A 21809-nucleotide genomic window follows, 5' to 3' on the forward strand; every position below is an offset into this window, starting at 1 on the left:
AATGGTCCTCTCTTCTGTAAAATCAGTATGTATACGAGCTAAGGACAAATCCGACATATGAGAGGTTGCCCCATCTTGCTGGAAATATGCACAACATTTTTCATTTGGAGTTAACAGAGCCGAAAATTCATTGTTGAGTTGCAAGTAAATATGTGTGTTGACAGTTTAGTTAAAGAACAATGGCCTGATAATTCTGTTACCAGATGCAGCACACCATACACCAATTTTTAAATCGTGTAATAGCTTTTGCAGTATCCCATGGGGATTCTCTGTAGCCCAGTGTCTTGTGTTTTGTGAATTAACATAACCTGACAGATGAAACCGAGCTTCATCCATCGAAAAAAGGAGGAACGGATCAAGATGTCCGCCAGCAACATTTTCCAGCAACCAATTACAGTAATGTGTACGCTTACCCTTATCCACTTCTTTTATTTGCTGAACACCACTAATATAGTAAGGTTTCATTCTTAAGCCACGAAGGATGCGTTGACATGACCTGTGAGATATTCCACATTGCTGTGATAATCGTCGTGTTGACTTGTAGGGACTTCTTTCAATGTGTGCCGTCACGTTTGCCACAACTTCAGGTGCACGCACAGTCTGTGCCTTATTTCTCTTTGAATTAACAACACTGCCTGTCGAACACCACATTCTCACTAGATCCTGAATCGTTGATTTTGCAGGAATATTGATGTGTGTGTGTGTGTGTGTGTGTGTGTGTGTGAAATCTTATGGGACTTAACTGCTAAGGTCATCAGTCCCTAAGCTTACACACTACTTAACCTAAATTATCCTAAGGACAAACACACACACCCATGCCCGAGGGAGGACTCGAACCTCCGCCAGGACAAGCCGCACAGTCCACGGCTGCAGCGCCTTAGACCGCTCAGCTAATGCAGGAATATTCCTTTCTGAAAACTTTTCATGAAAAGTGTCATGAACAACTATAATGGATTCAGACCGCACATATTCTTCAACAATGAACACATGTTCTTCAATGGAGTAAGGCATGACAATGAAGACACAGTTTATAACGACTACTTTCCGTATGAACTACTCACATGCTACTGCTGTTGGAAAGTGGCACAGAAACTGACAAGCTAGTAATGCTACTTACGCGTGTTCGCATTCCAGTTTGGGCCGGTTTTATGTGTGCCACTCTGTATTTCGGAACCAGATTTTAAATTATAAGACATTTCCAAGGGCAGATGTGGACTCTGACAACAATTAATTGGTTATGAACTGTAGATTAAAACTGAACAAATTGGGAATGGTTAGAGGTCAAATGTAAGCTTTTAGAAGCATATTTCACTAGGGGAAAGATAGATACTGCCTACAGGGAAATAAAAGAGACCGTACAGAAAAAAGAAGCAGCTGTATGAATATCATGAGTTATGATGGAAAACCTGTACTAAACAAAGAAGGGAAAGTTGAGGGGTGAAAGGAGTATAGAGTGGGTCTGTACAAGGGAGATGAACTTGAAAACAATATAATAGAAAGGGAAGATAATGTAGATGAAGATGAGATGGGAGGTATGATACTGCAAGAAGGATGTGACAGAGCACTGAAAGACCAGGGCACCTTTATGATCATTTACATGCAAGAATACACACCAGCATTGTCACCAGAGGGGGCGTACACTGCTTATTGATGCAAGTGTTTGTGCACTCCTTACTGTGACATGCAAGTTTCATTTGGTCTGAATTTGTTATATACTCCCGCAACAACCCTCTACCTGTCACATCACTTGTCAATAAACTGACCTTGTCCTTCTTGTGGACTTTGCATTTTTATCCAGCAGTGTATTTTCATAAACCCAAACTGAAGCTAATATGTATGTTGAAAATATTACTTACTGAATCACAGTAGTTAAGTCACCCTTTGCACTAAGCACAGAAAGGGGAAGGTCTTCAACAACTATCAATTTTTGTGAGTTTGAGTATCTTCCAGCACGACAAAGAAAGGTCTTTAGGTTATTCACATCAAACTGTGGAGTATATCCTAGACAAGAAACAACATAATTTTTCCAAAAGTCTATGATTAAACAAGATAAAATGAGACTCACTACTATATTCTAAATGTTTACTTTAATTAGCACAGTATTCTTCACCTTGTAAGAAACTAGAAAAAAAGCACAGAATGATGAAATATAATGTTATACATGCCATAAATATCATTTAGAATACTTGTGAGAGACAGAAAGAAAGAGCTAGAGAGAATTTTACCATCTACTCCTGGAATGAAGTCTGGTTCTGACCATTCCACTATTTCCATCTGTTTTTCTTTTGCTAAAACTTTCACAGCTGCCGTCTTGCCACAGCCGTCTGGCCCAAGGAGCAGCAATATTCGGTTCTTCTGCAAATGTATTATGATTGTTCTAAAAATTTATTTCGCCAACTTTCACATTTAGACAAACAAACTTAAACATGACCAGGCTATGTTTTCTAAGCAATAGCGAATATGCGTGTTTGATACTGTGTTCTAAATTTGTGTATTGACTCTCAAATTCAAACATGTACCAAATTTTGACCAACAGCTTGATCAATGAGCATCTGCACAAAATAAACTTACCGCAAAAAGTTAACAACATAAAAACAACCACACAAAGACCTTAGGAAAAAGCTTTATTAAATAAGTATGACATATTGCATAAAAGAAGCATGTCTGAAAAATTCTGCAGTCAAGAACTACACTGCTAGCCATTAAAATTGCAACTCCAGGGAAGAGAGAAAACATAAAGAAATTTTATTTATTGTGTGTATTCAGTATAGTAAAAACAATACACTATTAAATTTGTAGGTGATTTGGGGATATACATGGTGCACACTTTGGTACACAGAGCTGCGACCCCTCTAACAAACAATGGTTCTAACCCAGCTGGGCATGAAGTCAAAATGATCTCAGATGACAGATACGGGTACATGATGTTGCTTCAACACTGTTTAAGAGTTCATCACTCATAGTAGTCAGAGAGTGGTGGCATGTCAGTCTCCTGGAAACTCAAAACTAGAAGTTTCCAATGAGTAGGAGGTCTGCAGAACATGCAGGGCAGGGCAAGAGTTGAATACACTCTGTATTGAGGTAGGTCAGGACAGTGTGGACAATATTCTGTCCAAATTATCAGCTATATGAACTGTGTTGTATCCAAATGGCACTCCATACTATCACTCTGGGTGCTGGGTCCATATGATGATAAAATCAATGGGGCAGTGTTTGTTTTCCTCTGAGACTCAACACACAAATACCACTGTAATGCCGTAAGCACAACCGGAACTAGTCTGAAAGGATTACATAGTGGCACTTCTGTGTTCATCTTTGTCCTTGGACAAAGTACTGTCTGTGCACTTCTCTCTGCTACCACATCAAGGGAAGCCGCAACAGTGATCGTATTGCTAACAGTCCATGGTGCTTCAGATAACACACTGTCCACTTGGATAAATGTCTTGCTGCAAACAAGTTCATTCTGTAACTCAAGGTATGTGAGATGACTGGACAATCCTGCACAGCTGAGTGTCCTCTCAGGTGCCACTGTGATCCCGCATGGCATCAAGAATGAAACTTTGGAGCCCACCAAACCCGTATCTGTACGACATTCACAAGACCCCAATCAATCTGAGAAGCAACATTGCAAAACAATAAACTGCAGTCTTGAAAGACCACAATCTTGCTACTACTGAATTCCGACATGTATTTGTAGATGTTTCTCAAACAAGACATACCACAATCTTTTAACAAATGATCAACAATGAAGTGTGATTTCTGAATGAGAAACTGGCTGTGTCTTCTTTCCTTATATACATAATGTTGATGGCATTTCTCCTACCTACACTGTACAGTTAAGTTGAAATGCAAATCATTTGCATCCTAACCCGTACAGTCCATTTGGTCATCTAAGGGCTGGAGCATCAAGGTATATAAATAAATCTGCTTTGTAAATATCCTCACATTTCAAGATTTTAAACATGGCTGCAACAGCAACTGTTGAAATTCCTCACGATAAAGGATGACAGCCAAAAACAGTTACAGGATAAAAATTTATTAAAATTTCTTGACCAAGGTTTCGGTACATATAAATATACCTTCATCAGAAGTAAAAAATCCTGAACAGGAAGACACTTTCATTGGAAGTGAGAAACAAAAGCTTAAGTAACAGTGAAATTACCAAAGTAATACAGGCACAAAATCTTTAGTTACTTACTGAAATTACATCATGTAATGGAGATTAATAAAACAATTGTGCCAAAGGCGTCGTCAATAATTGAGACTTCTCCATAGTACAACATGACTATGGGCACAGGGTCAAAGCGAACAGTTTAGCACCATTACTTCGCCTGTAAACTATCGAGACAAGAGTGTGAAAGCACTAGGGAAGATGGTTCCGCCGAGAGAGGGCACTTGTATGTGCCAGACACTCGCGCATATTAAAATCCATGAATACATACATAAGCGCATCAAAAATTATTAAAAGTTGTGTTAATTCAAACTTTCTGTCATAATAAATAAAACGTATCAGGCCATTTAAAAACATTTATGTAAAATAGAAAATATAGAACCAAATTTACCTGTGTCCTAGTGTCAAACAGATAAAGCTTGCGCTATGTAACATCTAATGAGAGAGGGCACTAGTGTAATGCACGAGAATCGCGCGTAACGTAAGCGGTGAAATACATACTAGCGAAAACAACCAAAATGTTATAATAAAACGAAACCATCTGTCGTCGTGAATAAAAATATACTAGTCAATTAACCACACATACATATCGAAAATCACAACCAACAAACATCAAAAATACGTAAAATCCCAACAAGACAGGAAAAGCGCATTTCACCGGCATCAACAAGCAAGAAAATTAACTTCTAGTCAGCCAGACTATATTACATTAAGGCAAGGAGTGGTTTGAAACTGTCTAAAAAAATTTTGTTTCGAAGCTGCACCTGTTCATTAAGAACAAAACCATCTTTTAGAGACAGATGCTTGAAAATCTCTAATTCTTTGGGCAAGTCTAGTTTGTAACCTTTATTCGCATCATGAAGCAGCTCTACGTCATCCAGTTCACATGGCGTATGCTGTAAGAGCCATAGATGTTCGGCAAACGTGGAATTATGTACGTTTTCCCCATTTTTACCTAACATGTGTTCTTTATACCTAACTTTAATGGGTCTACCTGTCTGTCCAATGTAATAGTTTGGGCAGTCGTTACAAGTAATTTTGTATACACCGGACTTAGTGCCGAGTTCTTCTCGTGCTCCAATATTATGAATTACTCTTTGTTTCAGGCTATTATTTACGGAAAAGGCAACTCTGTAACCGTATTGTTTCTGCAAAAGTCTTCTTATCTTATATGAAACGTTCCCCAAAAATGGAATAGAAATAAAGTTATTACCCTCATACTTTTTCGCCCTGTTATCTCCTAAAGTTGAACATTTTACAGCTGTTTTTTTCTTAACAATTTGGTCAATTAATTTAGGGTCGTATCCATTGTTAGTAGCCATTGATTTTAATAAAGATATTTCATTTTCTAAACAATTCTGTGCTAAAGATGTGCTCACAGCACGATGAACTGCAGAATGAAAGAAGGCGATCTTGTGAGTTTGAGGATGACAGGAATCTGCTGGAATAATATTATCGGAAAAAATTTATTTACGAAAAATGTCAAAGCTAATAGAGTTACCCGTTAACTTAAGTTTCAAATCACGAAAATGGAGTTCTCTCTCATTGTTTTGTATCTCTTTTGTGAATTTCATTTTCTCGTGAAAACTGTTGAAAACATGAAACAGTTGTTGTAAATCTTGGTCACTCCCTTGAAATATTATGAGTATATCATCAACATAACGAGCATAGAAAGGAATCATATTACCCAACGCAGGATTGTTTTTGAAGAAATTTTCTTCTAACGGGCAACCCATGGCTAAGCCGAATGTTTGCTCATACATTTTGCCATTAAACTGAAAGTAATTGTAATCTAGTACAACCTGCAGTAGTGACATAAGTTCCGACAACTGTAGCTCACTTAGAGTTCTATGTTGTCGAATGTTATCTTAAATCATCTTAAGAGTGATATCCACTGGAACATTAGTGTATAAACTTATGACGTCAAGGGAAACCAAACGAGAGGAAGAAGTGATCTCTATCGATTTAGCTTGTTTATTACCTCAGCACTATTTTTAACAGAATAATTGTTTCCAAAAACAAAGGCTTCTTTAATTTTAGTGTGTAAGAATCTTGCTGATGTACCGAAACCTTGGTCAAGAAATTTTAATAAATTTTTATCCTAGTCTGGCTGACTAGAAGTTAATTTTCTTGCTTGTTGATGCCGGTGAAATGCGCTTTTCCTGTCTTGTTGGGATTTTACGTATTTTTGATGTTTGTTGGTTGTGATTTTCGATGTGTATGTGTGGGCTTAAGCTTTTGTTTCTCACTTCCGATGCTACGGCTTTTCTAATGAAAGTGTCTTCCTGTTCAGGATTTTTTACTTCTGATGAAGGTATATTTATATGTACCGAAACCTTGGTCAAGAAATTTTAATAAATTTTTATCCTAGTCTGGCTGACTAGAAGTTAATTTTCTTGCTTGTTGATGCCGGTGAACTGCGCTTTTCCTGTCTTGTTGGGATTTTACGTATTTTTGATGTTTGTTGGTTGTGATTTTCGATGTGTATGTGTGGACTTAAGCTTTTGTTTCTCACTTCCGATGCTATGGCTTTTCTAATGAAAGTGTCTTTCTGTTCAGGATTTTTTACTTCTGATGAAGGTATATTTATATGTACCGAAACCTTGGTCAAGAAATTTTAATAAATTTTTATCCTGCAACTGTTTTTGGCTGTCATCCTTTATCGTGAAGAATTTAAACAGTTGCTGTTGCAGCCATGTTTCAAATCTTGAAATATGTACCTGCCCAGGTTTCAAAGGCTGTTTCGAAATACATGGACATCTCATTTAAAATCCTGAAAACAGGTATGGCTATTGATTTCACTAAACAGTGTGAGAGACGCCATTTGACACCGAATTACGTGAAGGCTTTTATCAATGTGAAACAGTGTAAGAAGGTTCCGTCTACTAAAGCTAAACTGGTGAAACAAATTATGAGTGACAGAATCAGTGACCTTTATAAGAAGAAAGATAAACTAAATGAAGAAGCTTACTCTTTGTATCTCTTTATTACTAGAACTTTTAAAGATTATTTTAACTTTCACGTAGACAGTATTTGGCATAGTGTTAATGAGTGGTTACACAATCGTAGGGTTGAAATTCAGTGTAGGCACGATTTTAAACTTCAGAAGCTAGAAAATGTTATCCCAAGATCTAATGTTGTTCATGCACAAAGAACTGTCAATTGCGAACACAAATTTTTTGACAGAGTACTAAATAAAACTCCCATAAGCTTTACTCCTCAAGAAAGCGCCATGGTAGCGAGAGGTTTTAAATACAATTTCATGCCTAGTATTAACAATCATAAAGTGGTAGATAATTTTATTGTTGACCTCAAAGTTGGTCTTGACTCCGTAAAAACAGAAAAATCCCAACAAAATAGGATTGCTCATTAATGTAGCGCAGTTTTAGAAAGAGAGGTCAATTCGGTAAAAAACAGTGACTTAAAACAGAGAGGGGGTAGCATTATTACTAGTAGTAACTGTAAATTAAAAAATATTGAGGCTCTTATTACTAAATCTGATAAAGGAATTTCGCTTGTTGTAGCCTATAAAAGTGAATATATTGCTAAAACTTTGGCTTTTTTCGAGGAAAATGGGATATTTGAAATTGAGCAGGATCCTACCCCTAAATTACAAAAGCAAATTAGGGATATATTAAGAAAAACTAAACATTTTATGAAAGAGTTTCAAAAGAAAACTTTAATTAATATGAACCTTAGAGCACCTATGCTAAGAAGTCAGTTTAAGGTACACAAAAGTCAACACCCAGTTCGTCCCATCGTTAACGGAATAAAGAGTCCACATCATAAATTAGCGAGATTCTTACACACTAAATTTAAAGAAGCCTTTGTTTTTGGAAACAATTATTCTGTTAAAAATAGTGCTGAGGTAATAAACAAGCTAAAATCGATAGAGATCACTTCTTCCTCTCGTTTGGTTTCTTTTGACGTCGTAAGTTTATACACTAATGTTCCAGTGGATATCACTCTTAAGATTATTGAAGATAACACTCGACAACATAGAACTCTAAGTGAGCTACAGTTGTCGGAACTTATGTCACTACGGCAGGTTGTACTAGATTACAATTACTTTCAGTTTAATGGCAAAATGTATGAGCAAACATTCGGCTTAGCCATGGGTTGCCCGTTAGAAGAAAATTTCTTCAAAAACAATCCTGCGTTGGGTAATATGATTCCTTTCTATGCTCGTTATGTTGATGATATACTCATAATATTTCAAGGGAGTGACCAAGATTTACAACAACTGTTTCATGTTTTCAACAGTTTTCACGAGAAAATGAAATTCACAAAAGAGATACAAAACAATGAGAGAGAACTCCATTTTCGTGATTTGAAACTTAAGTTAACGGGTAACTCTATTAGCTTTGACATTTTTCGTAAATAAATTTTTTCCGATAATATTATTCCAGCAGATTCCTGTCATCCTCAAACTCACAAGATCGCCTTCTTTCATTCTGCAGTTCATCGTGCTGTGAGCACATCTTTAGCACAGAATTGTTTAGAAAATGAAATATCTTTATTAAAATCAATGGCTACTAACAATGGATACGACCCTAAATTAATTGACCAAATTGTTAAGAAAAAAACAGCTGTAAAATGTTCAACTTTAGGAGATAACAGGGCGAAAAAGTATGAGGGTAATAACTTTATTTCTATTCCATTTTTGGGGAACGTTTCATATAAGATAAGAAGACTTTTGCAGAAACAATACGGTTACAGAGTTGCCTTTTCCGTAAATAATAGCCTGAAACAAAGAGTAATTCATAATATTGGAGCACGAGAAGAACTCGGCACTAAGTCCGGTGTATACAAAATTACTTGTAACGACTGCCCAAACTATTACATTGGACAGACAGGTAGACCCATTAAAGTTAGGTATAAAGAACACATGTTAGGTAAAAATGGGGAAAACGTACATAATTCCACGTTTGCCGAACATCTATGGCTCTTACAGCATACGCCATGTGAACTGGACGACGTAGAGCTGCTTCATGATGCGAATAAAGGTTACAAACTAGACTTGCTCAAAGAATTAGAGATTTTCAAGCATCTGTCTCTAAAAGATGGTTTTGTTCTTAATGAACAGGTGCAGCTTCGAAACAAAATTTTTTTAGACAGTTTCAAACCACTCCTTGCCTTAATGTAATATAGTCTGGCTGACTAGAAGTTAATTTTCTTGCTTGTTGATGCCGGTGAAATGCGCTTTTCCTGTCTTGTTGGGATTTTACGTATTTTTGATGTTTGTTGGTTGTGATTTTCGATGTGTGTGTGTGGACTTAAGCTTTTGTTTCTCACTTCCGATGCTATGCCTTTTCTAATGAAAGTGTCTTCCTGTTCAGGATTTTTTACTTCTGATGAAGGTATATTTATATGTACCGAAACCTTGGTCAAGAAATTTTAATAAATTCTTATCCTAGTCTGGCTGACTAGAAGTTAATTTTCTTGCTTGTTGATGCCGGTGAAATGCGCTTTTCCTGTCTTGTTGGGATTTTACGTATATTTGATGTTTGTTGGTTGTGATTTCCGATGTGTATGTGTGGTTAATTGACTAGTATGTTTTTATTCACAACGACAGATGGTTTCGTCTTATTATAACATTTTGGTTGTTTTCGCTAGTATGTATTTCACCGCCTACGTTACACGAGATTCTCGCGCATTACACTAGTGCCCTCTCTCATTAGATGTTACATAGCGCAAGCTTTATCTGTTTGACACTAGGACACAGGTAAATTTGGTTCTATATTTTCTATTTTACATAAATGTTTTTAAATGGCCTGATACGTTTTATTTATTATGACAGAAAGTTTGAATTAACACAACTCTTAATAATTTTTGATGCGCTTATGTATGTATTCATGGATTTTAATATGCACGAGTGTCTGGCACATACAAGTGCCCTCTCTCGGCGAAACCATCTGCCCTAGTGCTTTCACACTCTTGTCTTGATAGTTCACAGGCGAAGTAATGGTGCTAAACTGATTGCTTTGACCCTGTGCCCATAGTCATGTTGTACTAATGGAGAAGTCTCAATTATTGACGACGCCTTTGGCACAATTGTTTTATTAATCTCCATTACATGATGTAATTTCAGTAAGTAACTAAAGATTTTGTGCCTGTATTACTTTGGTAATTTCACTGTTACTTAAGCTTTTGTTTCTCACTTCCGATGCTATGGCTTTTCTAATGAAGGTGTCTTCCTGTTCAGGATTTTTTACTTCTGATGAAGGTATATTTATATGTACCGAAACCTTGGTCAAGAAATTTTAATAAATTTTTATCCTGCAACCGTTTTTGGCTGTCATCCTTTATCGTGATCCTCACATTTGGTACACTTCATGCCAATTTGATGATTGCTGTATGCCATCTTCATGGTGTTACTATTTTAATGGCCAGTAGTACACATTTATCATTGCATAGCATAGCATGGTATTGGCACTGACCACAAACTTCACCTAGTTTGCTTTCACAATACATAAAACATATGTTACACATTGTCCATAACTGAAAAAACACTCATTACAATTTGATTACATGTTTGGCAATCTCTAATTGGAAACAGCCACAATGGTTAAATATCTAGAAGCATACATCTTGAGTAATGACACACAAAACCAGTTTTCACAAAGACAGAACCCATACAGTTTCATTGGCAGAATTCTAAGGAACTATAATTTACCCATAAAGCAAGTGGCTTATAAAACCTTCATAAGGCATTTTCCAGCAGTGCTTGTAAGTCTGGGTTAATTTATAAGTTACACTAATGGAGGACATACATCTCATAAAGATGAACAGTTTGTTTGGGCTTGAAGTCATTTAGTAAGTGCAAGAATATTAACAAACTCCAGATGGATGGAACACAGTGAAAGAGAAACGGGCAGAATAATATAATGTGTGTTACACATAAATGAAAGAGGTATAGACATGAGAAATGCTCTATTATGTGAGGTGAGCCACATATAGTCCAAGGAGTAAAAAAAACACCACCACCACCACCACCACCACCACCACCACCACCTCAATAACAACTTATTATTATATCAGTTTAACCTAAATTGAACATCTGATAACACTAAAGACCTTTTTGTATTAGTTTTCATGTCTATGGAAGCACATAAAATCCAAAGGAATCATTAGGGACTGTGTCTTCTTCAGTTTAGCAAAGTATCCAAATGTGTGCCAACAACTGTAAACATAGAAGTTAGAAATACTGTGGAACTGTGAAACTGAACAGACAAAAGGTTATCAGGTTACCCAAACATTAAATGATATGGCACTATTATGAAAGTTACAGTTTTACATATGAACGACATACTTTGGAAAAATTATATATCTTGATGGCAAACAGTGACTGCAGACAGAAATGAGTGCCACAATATTTCCCCATAACATAAAACAAAGCAATACAGTAACAAAGTGGTTTCAGCAAAACAATGCAATGTGAAAAGGCATCATGTAAGTACGCGAACAGAAAATCATTTAATGAAGTGTGCATACATACCTATCATCCAACAATTCTCACACTTTATTTATAATAACATTACCTTGGATGATATTTCTACTGCATAAAACCATTGTTGGAGAGGTTCCAATCTTTTCTTTGATAATGCTAAATCTTTCTCGCATACAGGATCAAAGCTTTTTTCAACTGTGACAAACTCAGTTTTCCTATTTCGAAGTGGTAGTTTTGGGGTTGAATTTTTACTATTCCCAGTCTGCTCAGATAACTTTAACTGTTCTGCTGGATTATTCTTGCTGTAACTTGATTGTTCATCAGTCTTTTTTGTCAGGTGTGTGTCTACACAATCTTCAGAAAATGCGGATGTGGCCCATCTCACCTGAAAGATAAGGTTCACTCACAAAAAAATCAATATTCACTACAATTCTGTAACTGAAAATATATCTGTAAGAGAATGAGAATTACTTTAATTTAATATTCTGGAAGCTTTTCATGAGTGTGTTATCTGTTCTATAGATTAGTGTTTTGTCTTCCTTACAAATTTAACTGTCCTCGCCTGTCATATTTATTAACAAATCAAGTAATGCTCAGGTATTAGATAATGAGGCATTTACCAGCAACATTTGATCACCATATCGCAGGATACAGGAAACTTCCAAATGATAATTTTAGTGTATTTTACAGTGTTCACATTAGCATAAAATTGAAAACTTCCATAGAGTGTAAGTAAACAGCTTCACAATTTATAAACACTACAAACTTTCGTTTTGCTTCCAGTACGCTACTGTAGTTGTGGACAAGGGTCCAATGGTGAGGATACTCCAGGAACTGCTCATTGGCAGAAGAGTATTTTCAGATTTTACAGTAAGGACAGTTATCAGAGCCATATATTCCATTAATTTAGCTTTTTCACTTCTTCCTTTCTTTCTTAAATTAGTACTACCTGACACCTAACTGAAGATTCATTAAAAGCAAAGACAGATTTGATGAGAAAAAGTAGAGAATCATCTGCGGCACTCAATGAATAAAACCACCATGAGACTTGTATAGACTTATTCCTGCACACCACAAAAAACCTAGAGTCAGGTGATCAGACTGGAATTTGAGCCAGCAGATCTCAACCACAGTAGCAGCACTGTACTGTTACCTCAACTGATGACATTTGCAGAAGAGAATCTGTATAAATGAACTGGGAGGGAGTGGGCAGGATAAAGGGGGGGGGGGGGGGGAGGTTTATAAGGAAAACCAATCCTGCATAAAAATTTCACTCTCACCAGTGAAATACCACCCATTTACACGTTATTACTAGGATTTATTTGGAATCTGAAACATAGGCTATTTAAAATAAGTACTGAAGGTTCTAGGTAAAACATAATTACTACAAAATAAAATTCTCTTTTTCCTATGTTTCATAAACTTCTGTAGAAAACAACATAGGTTTCAAGTTCTAAGTCATTTTGTGGGGGTTATTGGTAAAGGTGGGAATTTTTCAAGCCTGAAACAAATAGTCAAGTTTTAATGACTCATGAAGCATCTCAAGAGAAAGTGAATACTGATGGGCTATCTTGAGTGAATATGCAAAACACAACATATTTAGTGTTAGAGAACTGCTCATTCAAAGCTCATCATTATGGTTGTTTTAATCAATCACAGTTTCCATTGCTCCACTATGACAAGCATGAAACAGGTGCTTTGACTTCACATTTACATTAGTATGAACACAGCTGCTTACTCACAGAAAATAATGACATGTAGCAGAGCACCCTTTAGATTATCCTCAGAAATAAAAAGGTATTATTTTCCAAGGAACAAAGTTATGAAACTCCTCTATTGACTTAGTCTATGGACCATTATTATTTTATTTATGAACTTTAGATTTTTAAGTAAAGCTATTTAGTCAGAAGAGGGTTTTTTTTAATTTTTTTGGTGTAGTGTGGGGACCGGGGGGGGGGGGGGGGTAGAGAATGGGGAACTGATGAGCAAAATGATGTAATTTACAGTCCTTAATGGAAATATACGCCTACATTACTACATCCAAGTATTTTCTCTGTATGAATGTCTTAACTTTCAAAATTAGTAAACTGGAAAGAAATACAACTTAGCAGCTTATTTTCTGTAACATCTGTTAAGTGTTACCAGACATATGATTTCCTATTGGTAACCCTCAATAGGGTACCAAATCAGTACCAATTCATCCTATTCACATTAGTCTAATGACACAGCTCAAATGAAATGATGTATTTTTCCTCTTGCCTTATGTAGTGTTTCTGCAGTAGACAGAAAGCCAAACATACATGCAGGACCAGCGTACACCCAACTGGACATGATATCTGAGCCTGCTGCCACATAGTAACTTGTACCACACAAATGATCACTACCTCAACCATTTAGAAGGTATGGCCATCTGTTGGATGCTGGACACTGGATTTTTCCGCCAAGCACCCAGATCTTCCTGTTCATAGATACCGATGTCTTCACGTAGAAGTTGCAGGCAATGTGCTCAAAGTATTCTTTCAGTCATGGGACACCAACCATCTATTGCACTACATCCCATGGGAATTCATGTGCGGTGTGCAGTGCCAAGCACAGCATCTTGTTCTGAGCTCACTGGAGCTTCTTAATGTGAGTTTAACCTTCATTATCCCAGACCACCACTGCATACTCTAGCATGGAGCACAGCAGTGACTTGTACAAAGTACTGGCAAGGTGCGATGGTAGGGTATAGCTGCTGTTCATCACCAGGTACAAGGCAATGAGGCATTTGATACCTTTATGGTGCAAGTCTGTGATGTGCTGGTGCCACATCAGACGTTTGTCAAGAGCGACACCAGGAAAACGTGCTGTGTCGCTCTAAGGAATAGTGTTGCTCCTCATGTAGACTGGCATCATGTTCAGGGGCATAGAACAATGCGTGACTGTCAGGCACTACACTCCGCCTTGACAACACTGAGCCTGAGCTGCTGCTTGACAATCCAGGCAGTGATGTAATCACAGGCACGTTGGTAGGTGACACTGCATATGGTGTGAAGACATTCTGAGCAAGAACACTGTGTCACCAGCATACAGTGCGAGCTGTATGCAATCAGTTTCCAGGGTGTCTGCCAGGTATAGGATCTTGAAGGACGAAGTCTTGAGATACACCTGCACAGACACATCATGCTGTGGAGACTAAACCGTGGGCCCACATATGTGTTGTCCAGTTGGCCATGTAGCTTTGGAAGAGGTGGACATGTGGCACTGACACCCTCTGCACAAGGAGTTTGTAAAGGAGGCCACTGGGGCAACATGCTGTTGAATGCCTTGGAAGTGTCTAAGAACTCTGCTCCAAAATATTTATATTCCAGAGCATCAAGGGCCTCTATGGAGTTGTTGCTCAGTTGAATGTTCTCTACAAAACCCAAACTGCTCCTTTGGTTTTAAGATATCTCCTTTGATATGTTGCAATAGCCTACATAAGTGAATCCTCTGTAAGATTTTCGAGGGGACTGGGAGGAAGCTGATGGGACAGTAACTACTAATCACCTGGAAGTTATTGCCCAGATTAGGAACCGCCATTATCACAGCATGTTTCTGGGCAGCTGTAAGCGAGCAGTACGTAAAATCTGGTTAAAGACAGACACCAGGTGTATGGCAGCAATCTACCAGAGCTGCATAAGGAGAAGGTGACTCCATCAAGTCCACAAACCTTCCTGGCCTGGCAAAGAGAATCTTCATCCTCATTTGGTGTTACCAGTTGATTCTTGTGTCCATCTTCCCTATCAACAAGAGATTAGTTGTTACTGTATGGATGAGTTCAAGGTCCACAGAAGCTTCAGGTGGGTTGAAACAGACAGCAAAGCTGTCTGGCAACACATTCGCTTTTCATCAGACATAATTCTGATAGAGTGACCATTCTGAAGTGTTGGAATCCATTAGGAAATCGGCAGGAATATCTACATAGTTCGCCAAGCAGATTCACTGCCTTACACAAAGCATGCCGAGTTCGTTGGGCCATTCTCAGTTGCAGTACTCCTTCACTGTAGCTTTAATATCACGGTGGAATCTGTTGAAGAGTCATTTGATGTGTGGCTGCCTGGTGCACTGTCACTCGCCAAAGACACAGTACTTTTTCATGATGGCAGTGAAGTTGTGCAGCGGTTTGTTGTAACGAGTAGTTGCATTGTGTGCTGGTGTAAACGAGTGGCATTACCTGATCAGCTTGTTACATTGTTGTGATGAAATGTTGCAGGGGTCTCCTCAGCGACTGCATCCTCACAAACTGCAGCTCTTGTCACTTCTGCAGCTGTGGTTTGGAAGTGGCGGTTGGAACCTCTATAGCTGTTTCCACAACTGTGTGGCCATGCAGTGACAGAATCAGAGCCAAACACCACACACAGCTGATCTGAGGACTGCATTTCCCATGGATGCAGAGATGTGTTTTCCAGTGCCCCTCATGATGACTAGGTCCAGCATGTAGGGCTGGCCTCTGTTGTAGAAGTAGGTAGTAGGCTTGTATGGCCCCACAGTGATGGCATCATGGCGCTCAACAACACTACCAGGTGGCATCCACTGGCACTGGTGTTCCGGGAGTTTTACGTAGCCCATTTCGCACTGAAATCTCTTGCAAGAAAAATATTGCTACAGTGCAAGAGGAGAGTTGTAACGTCAGCAGGATACAGGGTTCTTCTGTGCAACATTTACGCCGCAATGGAAAAAAAAGCATACCATTGATGTGGCCAACAACTGTAATTGCCTCCAGGGTTGTTAAGGCATGTGCAGCAATTTGGTAGTGGTGATAGACTGGTATATGTCGATTGCCATGACACCCCCCATTAGTCTAACCATTCGATAGCATGTGTAATTTGGTGCACATACAAAGACACTTTGTTTAAGGCGATTTTCACACACCAGGCAGATGCCAAATGATTCATCTCGGAGAAACTGGGATGACTCACCAGCTTCACTGTGGAGGCCATTAGTGTTCCACAGGATCACAGTAAGTCCATTAATGTGTGACATACTGGGAAGCAGAAGGCAAAATGGTGGATGCTGGTAGAGCCCTCTGAACTGCAACACATATCTGCTACGGGAAGGGGTCTATCAAGTAGGTGACATTGGAGTTAAGTTTTTTCAGTTGTGACAACAGTCTGGTGAGTTGAGCAATGTGGTGTGGTGCGCCTATGCGGGAGGCACACTGTCCAGTGTGTCTCGGCAGTTTTGGATACTTGCTACATTTGCTTCTGATGGCAGAGACTTTTCAGTAAGTGCTCTGCTTGGGGTTTGCTTCTATGTACATACATGGTAGTACTCCCATAGATAGATGTCTTGGGTGTTTGCTCAGACACCATGTTGCAGCAGGCATAGCCAGTGATGATGTAGTAATTGAAGTGGTCTGCATTTCACTGCTCATCCCTTGAGTGACAGTTGCAGACTCAGGCTCTGTCACTTGGGATTGCAACCCTCCAGAGGAGACACAGGCAGCATAGAAGATGTCAAGGCACCTTGTGGCTCTTTTTCATTGTTGTTCAGTAGCTGGACACAGCAGCATTGCAGTATTTGCTGGTGGGTTTTTCACGAGTGAGTCAGCCCCCTTCGGTAAGATGGTTTTCAGCACATTTAATGCAGACAGCTGGCACAGAGTCGTTTCTGACGATGTGGTTGAGGCACTGGCAATGAAAACACCTCAGAGGACCTCTCCTGGCCCTCTGGTGATTTTCACTGCAGAAAGTCTCATTAGTTGGTAGATGTTCCTGTTCTCCATTGTGTTCATGGCAATGACCAGTGCAAGTGCTGTATACTGGCTGGTGCGGGGTGATTTCATGCACTCCATGGCCCGGATGGGAAAATCCATATTCTCAAGCTGTTCTTTCATGTAGTCAAGGGAGATGATGAACAGTAGTTTCCTTATTACTATCTTCAAAAGCTTCTCCTGTTGTGAGAGGCACTTGTGTAAAAAGACATCTTAAGTACTGATGCCTCTTATCATCTTCCTGGAGTCAGCTGCAGTCTTAGTGTTGATTTTTTTCCTCTCTTGCTGGCTGAACTCTTCTACACAGTGGTGTCTGAATAGTCAGCAGAGTGTTTGATTATCACCTTTGTACTTGCTAGATTCTCCCAGCATATATAATGTTCAAACATCTTGCAGGAATGCAGTCGGGAGCTGTCATCGACAACTGTTAATTAATGTTGTGTGCGAGAAAGAGAAAGAGATAGTGTGTTTTCTTAATTTCTCTGCAAGCTGAGGTTTTAAATTCCCTTGCACAGCACTTAATTTTTGCAGTTTTGCCTTGAAAATGACAGGGTAGGCGCCTGTCAAAGTATTTGCTACTGCTGACGACCTCAGCTGGCTGCATTCCTGTAGGTTATTTGATCTTTGTACTTCATCACAATGGGCGGTGGAATACGTTGTCTTTTGGGTGCTGCTAGCATATCTTAATCATCATTTGCAATGCCAGCAAGTGGAGTAAACATGTTACTAGCACTCATGCTCATGAGCAGTGAGCATGACAACTGCGCAGCCAGAACTTTGTATCTTTCTGTTGGTGGCGGCAGATTGTGGTGAGCTTTTGTTGGTGCCAGATGGGTCGGGCTTCAAGGTGCAATTTCTTAAGGGAGCAGTTTTCTTGCACCCCCCCCCCCTCCTCCCCCATCCTCTGTCCACGTTAACCCTTTTGCAATATCCAGTGCCCCATTCCATCAGCTATTGTGGGAAAAGTGTCTACTGTAACTGCATACAGAAGTAGAGCTTTGCTGTAGATTGTGCCCTGTGCCAGACTGCAGGTATACTGTGAGATGTGGCAGCCATCATTCCAGGTACATCAGTGAAGTAATGTGTGTGTGATTCTTCTTGTGACATTTCATTGTCAGAATATGTAGCAGCACACACCTCTTGGAGCAATTGACTGTGGGCTTCTGCATCTAAAACTACAGTCATAAAATTTGCATTCTTCTCTTATCAATCACAGCTGGTGTGAGCTGACCTCTCATTTTCCTAGTCCATTTGCATAGTTGTCTTAAGTGGAGCAGTCAATGAGGCTCTTGGCAAGGCAGGCCCCAGTGGAAAGTGATTGGATGACTCCAAGGCTGCCTGGACATTTGCCTCAGCTACACAGTCTTCCTCAGCACTACTAGCTCAAATAATGTTGATGGTGACAACTACAACATGTAAACATAATGTACAAAGTATGCTTACCTTCAAGAGTCTTTTGTGGCTTGCATTATGAGAAAATAACTGAGTAGTTGAAGTTTCTTAAGTAATGTCCCCCCATTTGATGTGCCTAGCTATGGTACACTGTTACATCCTTGTCATTTCCTGTACCATTTGTGTCTCATGACCCAGATTTGGAAGCACTTTTCATCTCTTTAGAACATTTGCATATAGCCTTTTATTTTCCTATACCCAAACTCTATCCTGATACATAAATTTTACAACATTTCAAAATCTGAGGCACCAAATACATTTGTTAATTTTCTCTAGTTGTTCATGCTTCAGTTCATGATATGAAGCAAAAACGTTGTTAGTATTCATTTTCTTACATTCATTTTGAATCTATAAACTACTCATCATAGTAAAATACCAATACTTTTCAGATAAGAGGTGCTGCCAATTAAGCATTCCTTGTGTAGTACATGAGTGACACAGTTTACTATTTAGTACAGGTAGGCAGCACTTTAAAGATGTTTTTATCATAATCTACTCTGAGAATGCAAATAGGGTAATATTTTCTGTATGAAAGCATATCCTTTGCAAACAAAGGGAATAAGATCTATTCTGTGACATTACTTGACAAAGGTTTACAAAAAACATACAGGAGGATAAATGCAATTTTTATGCACAAGAGAACCAGAGAAGGCAGCACGGTACACTTGGTGTTTCAAAAAGATTCATCCAATTTCACAAGACTATCTTCTACATGATGAAGACAAACTTGTAAATATTAACTTACACACTGAATCTAGAAGAAGTTTACCTTGGTATCATTTGTTAAGTTACCAGTTCATGTGGGGCGGGAGGGGGATGGGGGGGGGGGGTGGGGGGGAGCAATTCCCCAGTGCAACTATATCCCTACCTTAATCATTCATTGTCCAAAGTGTGCCAACACTAAATGGCAATAAAACAGCAACGAATTGCATTTTAGGATGAACTTTTCAACAGGACAGACCACCACCAAACTGGCAACAGCATTTCATAATAATGAGTTGCTTCAAAGATGAATCGGATGTAAGGAGCATATGGATCTCACATTGTATCATTGGCCTTTCAGGTCACCTGATCTCAGGATATGTGACCCCATTTTGTGGAGGCTTGTGAAATACTCCATCTATGTGGCACCCCCTCCAACAATTTTGTTGAACTGCAACATGGCCTAGCAGACTCACGCCCAAAAGAATCGGACGAATTTGTCTATCATTTGGGTGTTTGACATGCGTGTGGTGGAGGGTATCTCAAACACTCCTAAAACATAAATGAAAACTTTTATCCTAAACTTAACTGTAAAAAGTACCCTAAGGTTGTAGCTGCATGCGTGTAAAAAAATATATACGCTTGTTAAATCAGATTAATTATTTTGAAACACCCTATGTTAAGCTGTTAATTCTGTTGTGCTGCAGTGTACTTCTAATACGTGTTAAAAAAAATTGAGCTTTCATGAAATCCGCCCCATGATAACCTCATTCAACCATACCTAACGTTCGTCAGAGCACAATAATTTTGCAACTTTGTACGAGGGCAACAAACATCTGCTAATATAATGCACATAAATATTAATCAGTCTATTCAGTAGCCAAGACTGCCTGAAAGATATAGCAGCAAGCTGATAAGATGTGGGAAATTTCTGTACACTTTTGTACGTAACCCAAAAATGCTACACTAGTGTATCATGACCACAAAGATAGTACAGCACACAATCATCATAAGGAGAAATAGCATCTATAACCTTCAGTGATGATTAAATTTAAACAAATTGTGATTCAACACATTTACATACTTGCAGTAAAATATTGAATCCTGGAGAGCAGTAGCTATAATAATTGCACAATATTATGACAATGCCTGGTAAATCCTTAGGTGCTGTTTGGATATACTGTTGTCTGTTAATTGTCACTGATGACAACATAGTCACGAATCTGTCATTTTTTAGTCTATTGTACAGCAAACATTTTTATAAAACATTTTGAAGAATGTGTTTTAGATACAATTTCTTTGAAGATAAACTATTTTATCATCCTGCTGACAGCACATCTGTTGCTCAGCAACAAGACCAGTAAATACAAGAAAAACTATCTAATCTACAATAAGGAAAACATTTTTGCTCACAAGGGTTTCACTATAATGGAGCAAAGAAATGCAGCTTCTTAAACTTATCTGGCATTCAGCCAGCCAAATTACCTTAGCAAAAGCACATGAACCAGGTATGTTTACACAAACCAGCACATAACTGCTCATGAGCAACAAGTACAGATACACACCTCGGCACATGTTGGTGGAATACCCTTCAGATACCACGAACAAACACCAGGAGCTGTGTAATCCAAGAAACATCTTAAGGAAATATGAATCACGAGTATTTTTTGTCAAAATATTCAGTCATTGGCAACATCTCTCACTTCACAGAGAGACAAATGAAGTCTGCCTCCATTAATAATTAAATAATGTAAATACAAAAAGAACAATATTGTGCTCTGTACTAATGATGTAAAATCATATTACCAGAATGAGATTTTCACTCTGCAGCGGAGTGTGCGCTGATATGAAACTTCCTGGCAGATTAAAACTGTGTGCCCGACCGAGACTCAAACTCGGGACCTTTGCCTTTCGCGGGCAAGTGCTCTACCATCTGAGCTACCGAAGCACGACTCACGCCCGGTCACTTTTCACAGTGAGAGATGTTGCCAATGACTGAATATTTTGACAAAAAATACTCGTGATTCATATTTCCTCAAGATGTTTCTTGGATTACACAGCTCCTGGTGTTTGTTCATGGTATCTGAAGGATATTCCACCAACATGTGCCCGGTCACTTTACAGAAGCCCCAGGCTGTGGCTAAGCCATGTCTCCGCAGTATCCTTTCTTTCAGGAGTGCTAGTTCTACAAGGTTCGCAGGAGAGCTTCTGTAAAGTTTGGAAGGTAGGAGACGAGATACTGGCAGAAGTAAAGCTGTGAGGACCGGGCGTGAGTCGTGCTTCGGTAGCTCAGATGGTAG

General features: G+C 38.8%; 1 protein-coding gene across 1 annotated transcript in view; it reads right to left on the reverse strand.

The window, feature by feature from the left end:
• The window catches only part of LOC126248657 (cell cycle checkpoint protein RAD17), a 144993-nt gene that overhangs the window by 90466 nt on the left and 32718 nt on the right, over positions 1–21809 (reverse strand). Inside the window, exons 3-5 of the mRNA XM_049949843.1 lie at positions 11713–12006; positions 2226–2355; positions 1857–2001 (exon numbers count right to left, since the gene is read on the reverse strand). Of these exons, the coding sequence (XP_049805800.1) occupies positions 1857–2001; positions 2226–2355; positions 11713–12006 (569 nt within the window). The remainder of the gene's footprint in view (positions 1–1856; positions 2002–2225; positions 2356–11712; positions 12007–21809) is intronic.

This window comes from Schistocerca nitens, chromosome 3 (genome assembly GCF_023898315.1).
Source record: "Schistocerca nitens isolate TAMUIC-IGC-003100 chromosome 3, iqSchNite1.1, whole genome shotgun sequence".
NCBI classification, from domain to species: domain Eukaryota; kingdom Metazoa; phylum Arthropoda; class Insecta; order Orthoptera; family Acrididae; genus Schistocerca; species Schistocerca nitens.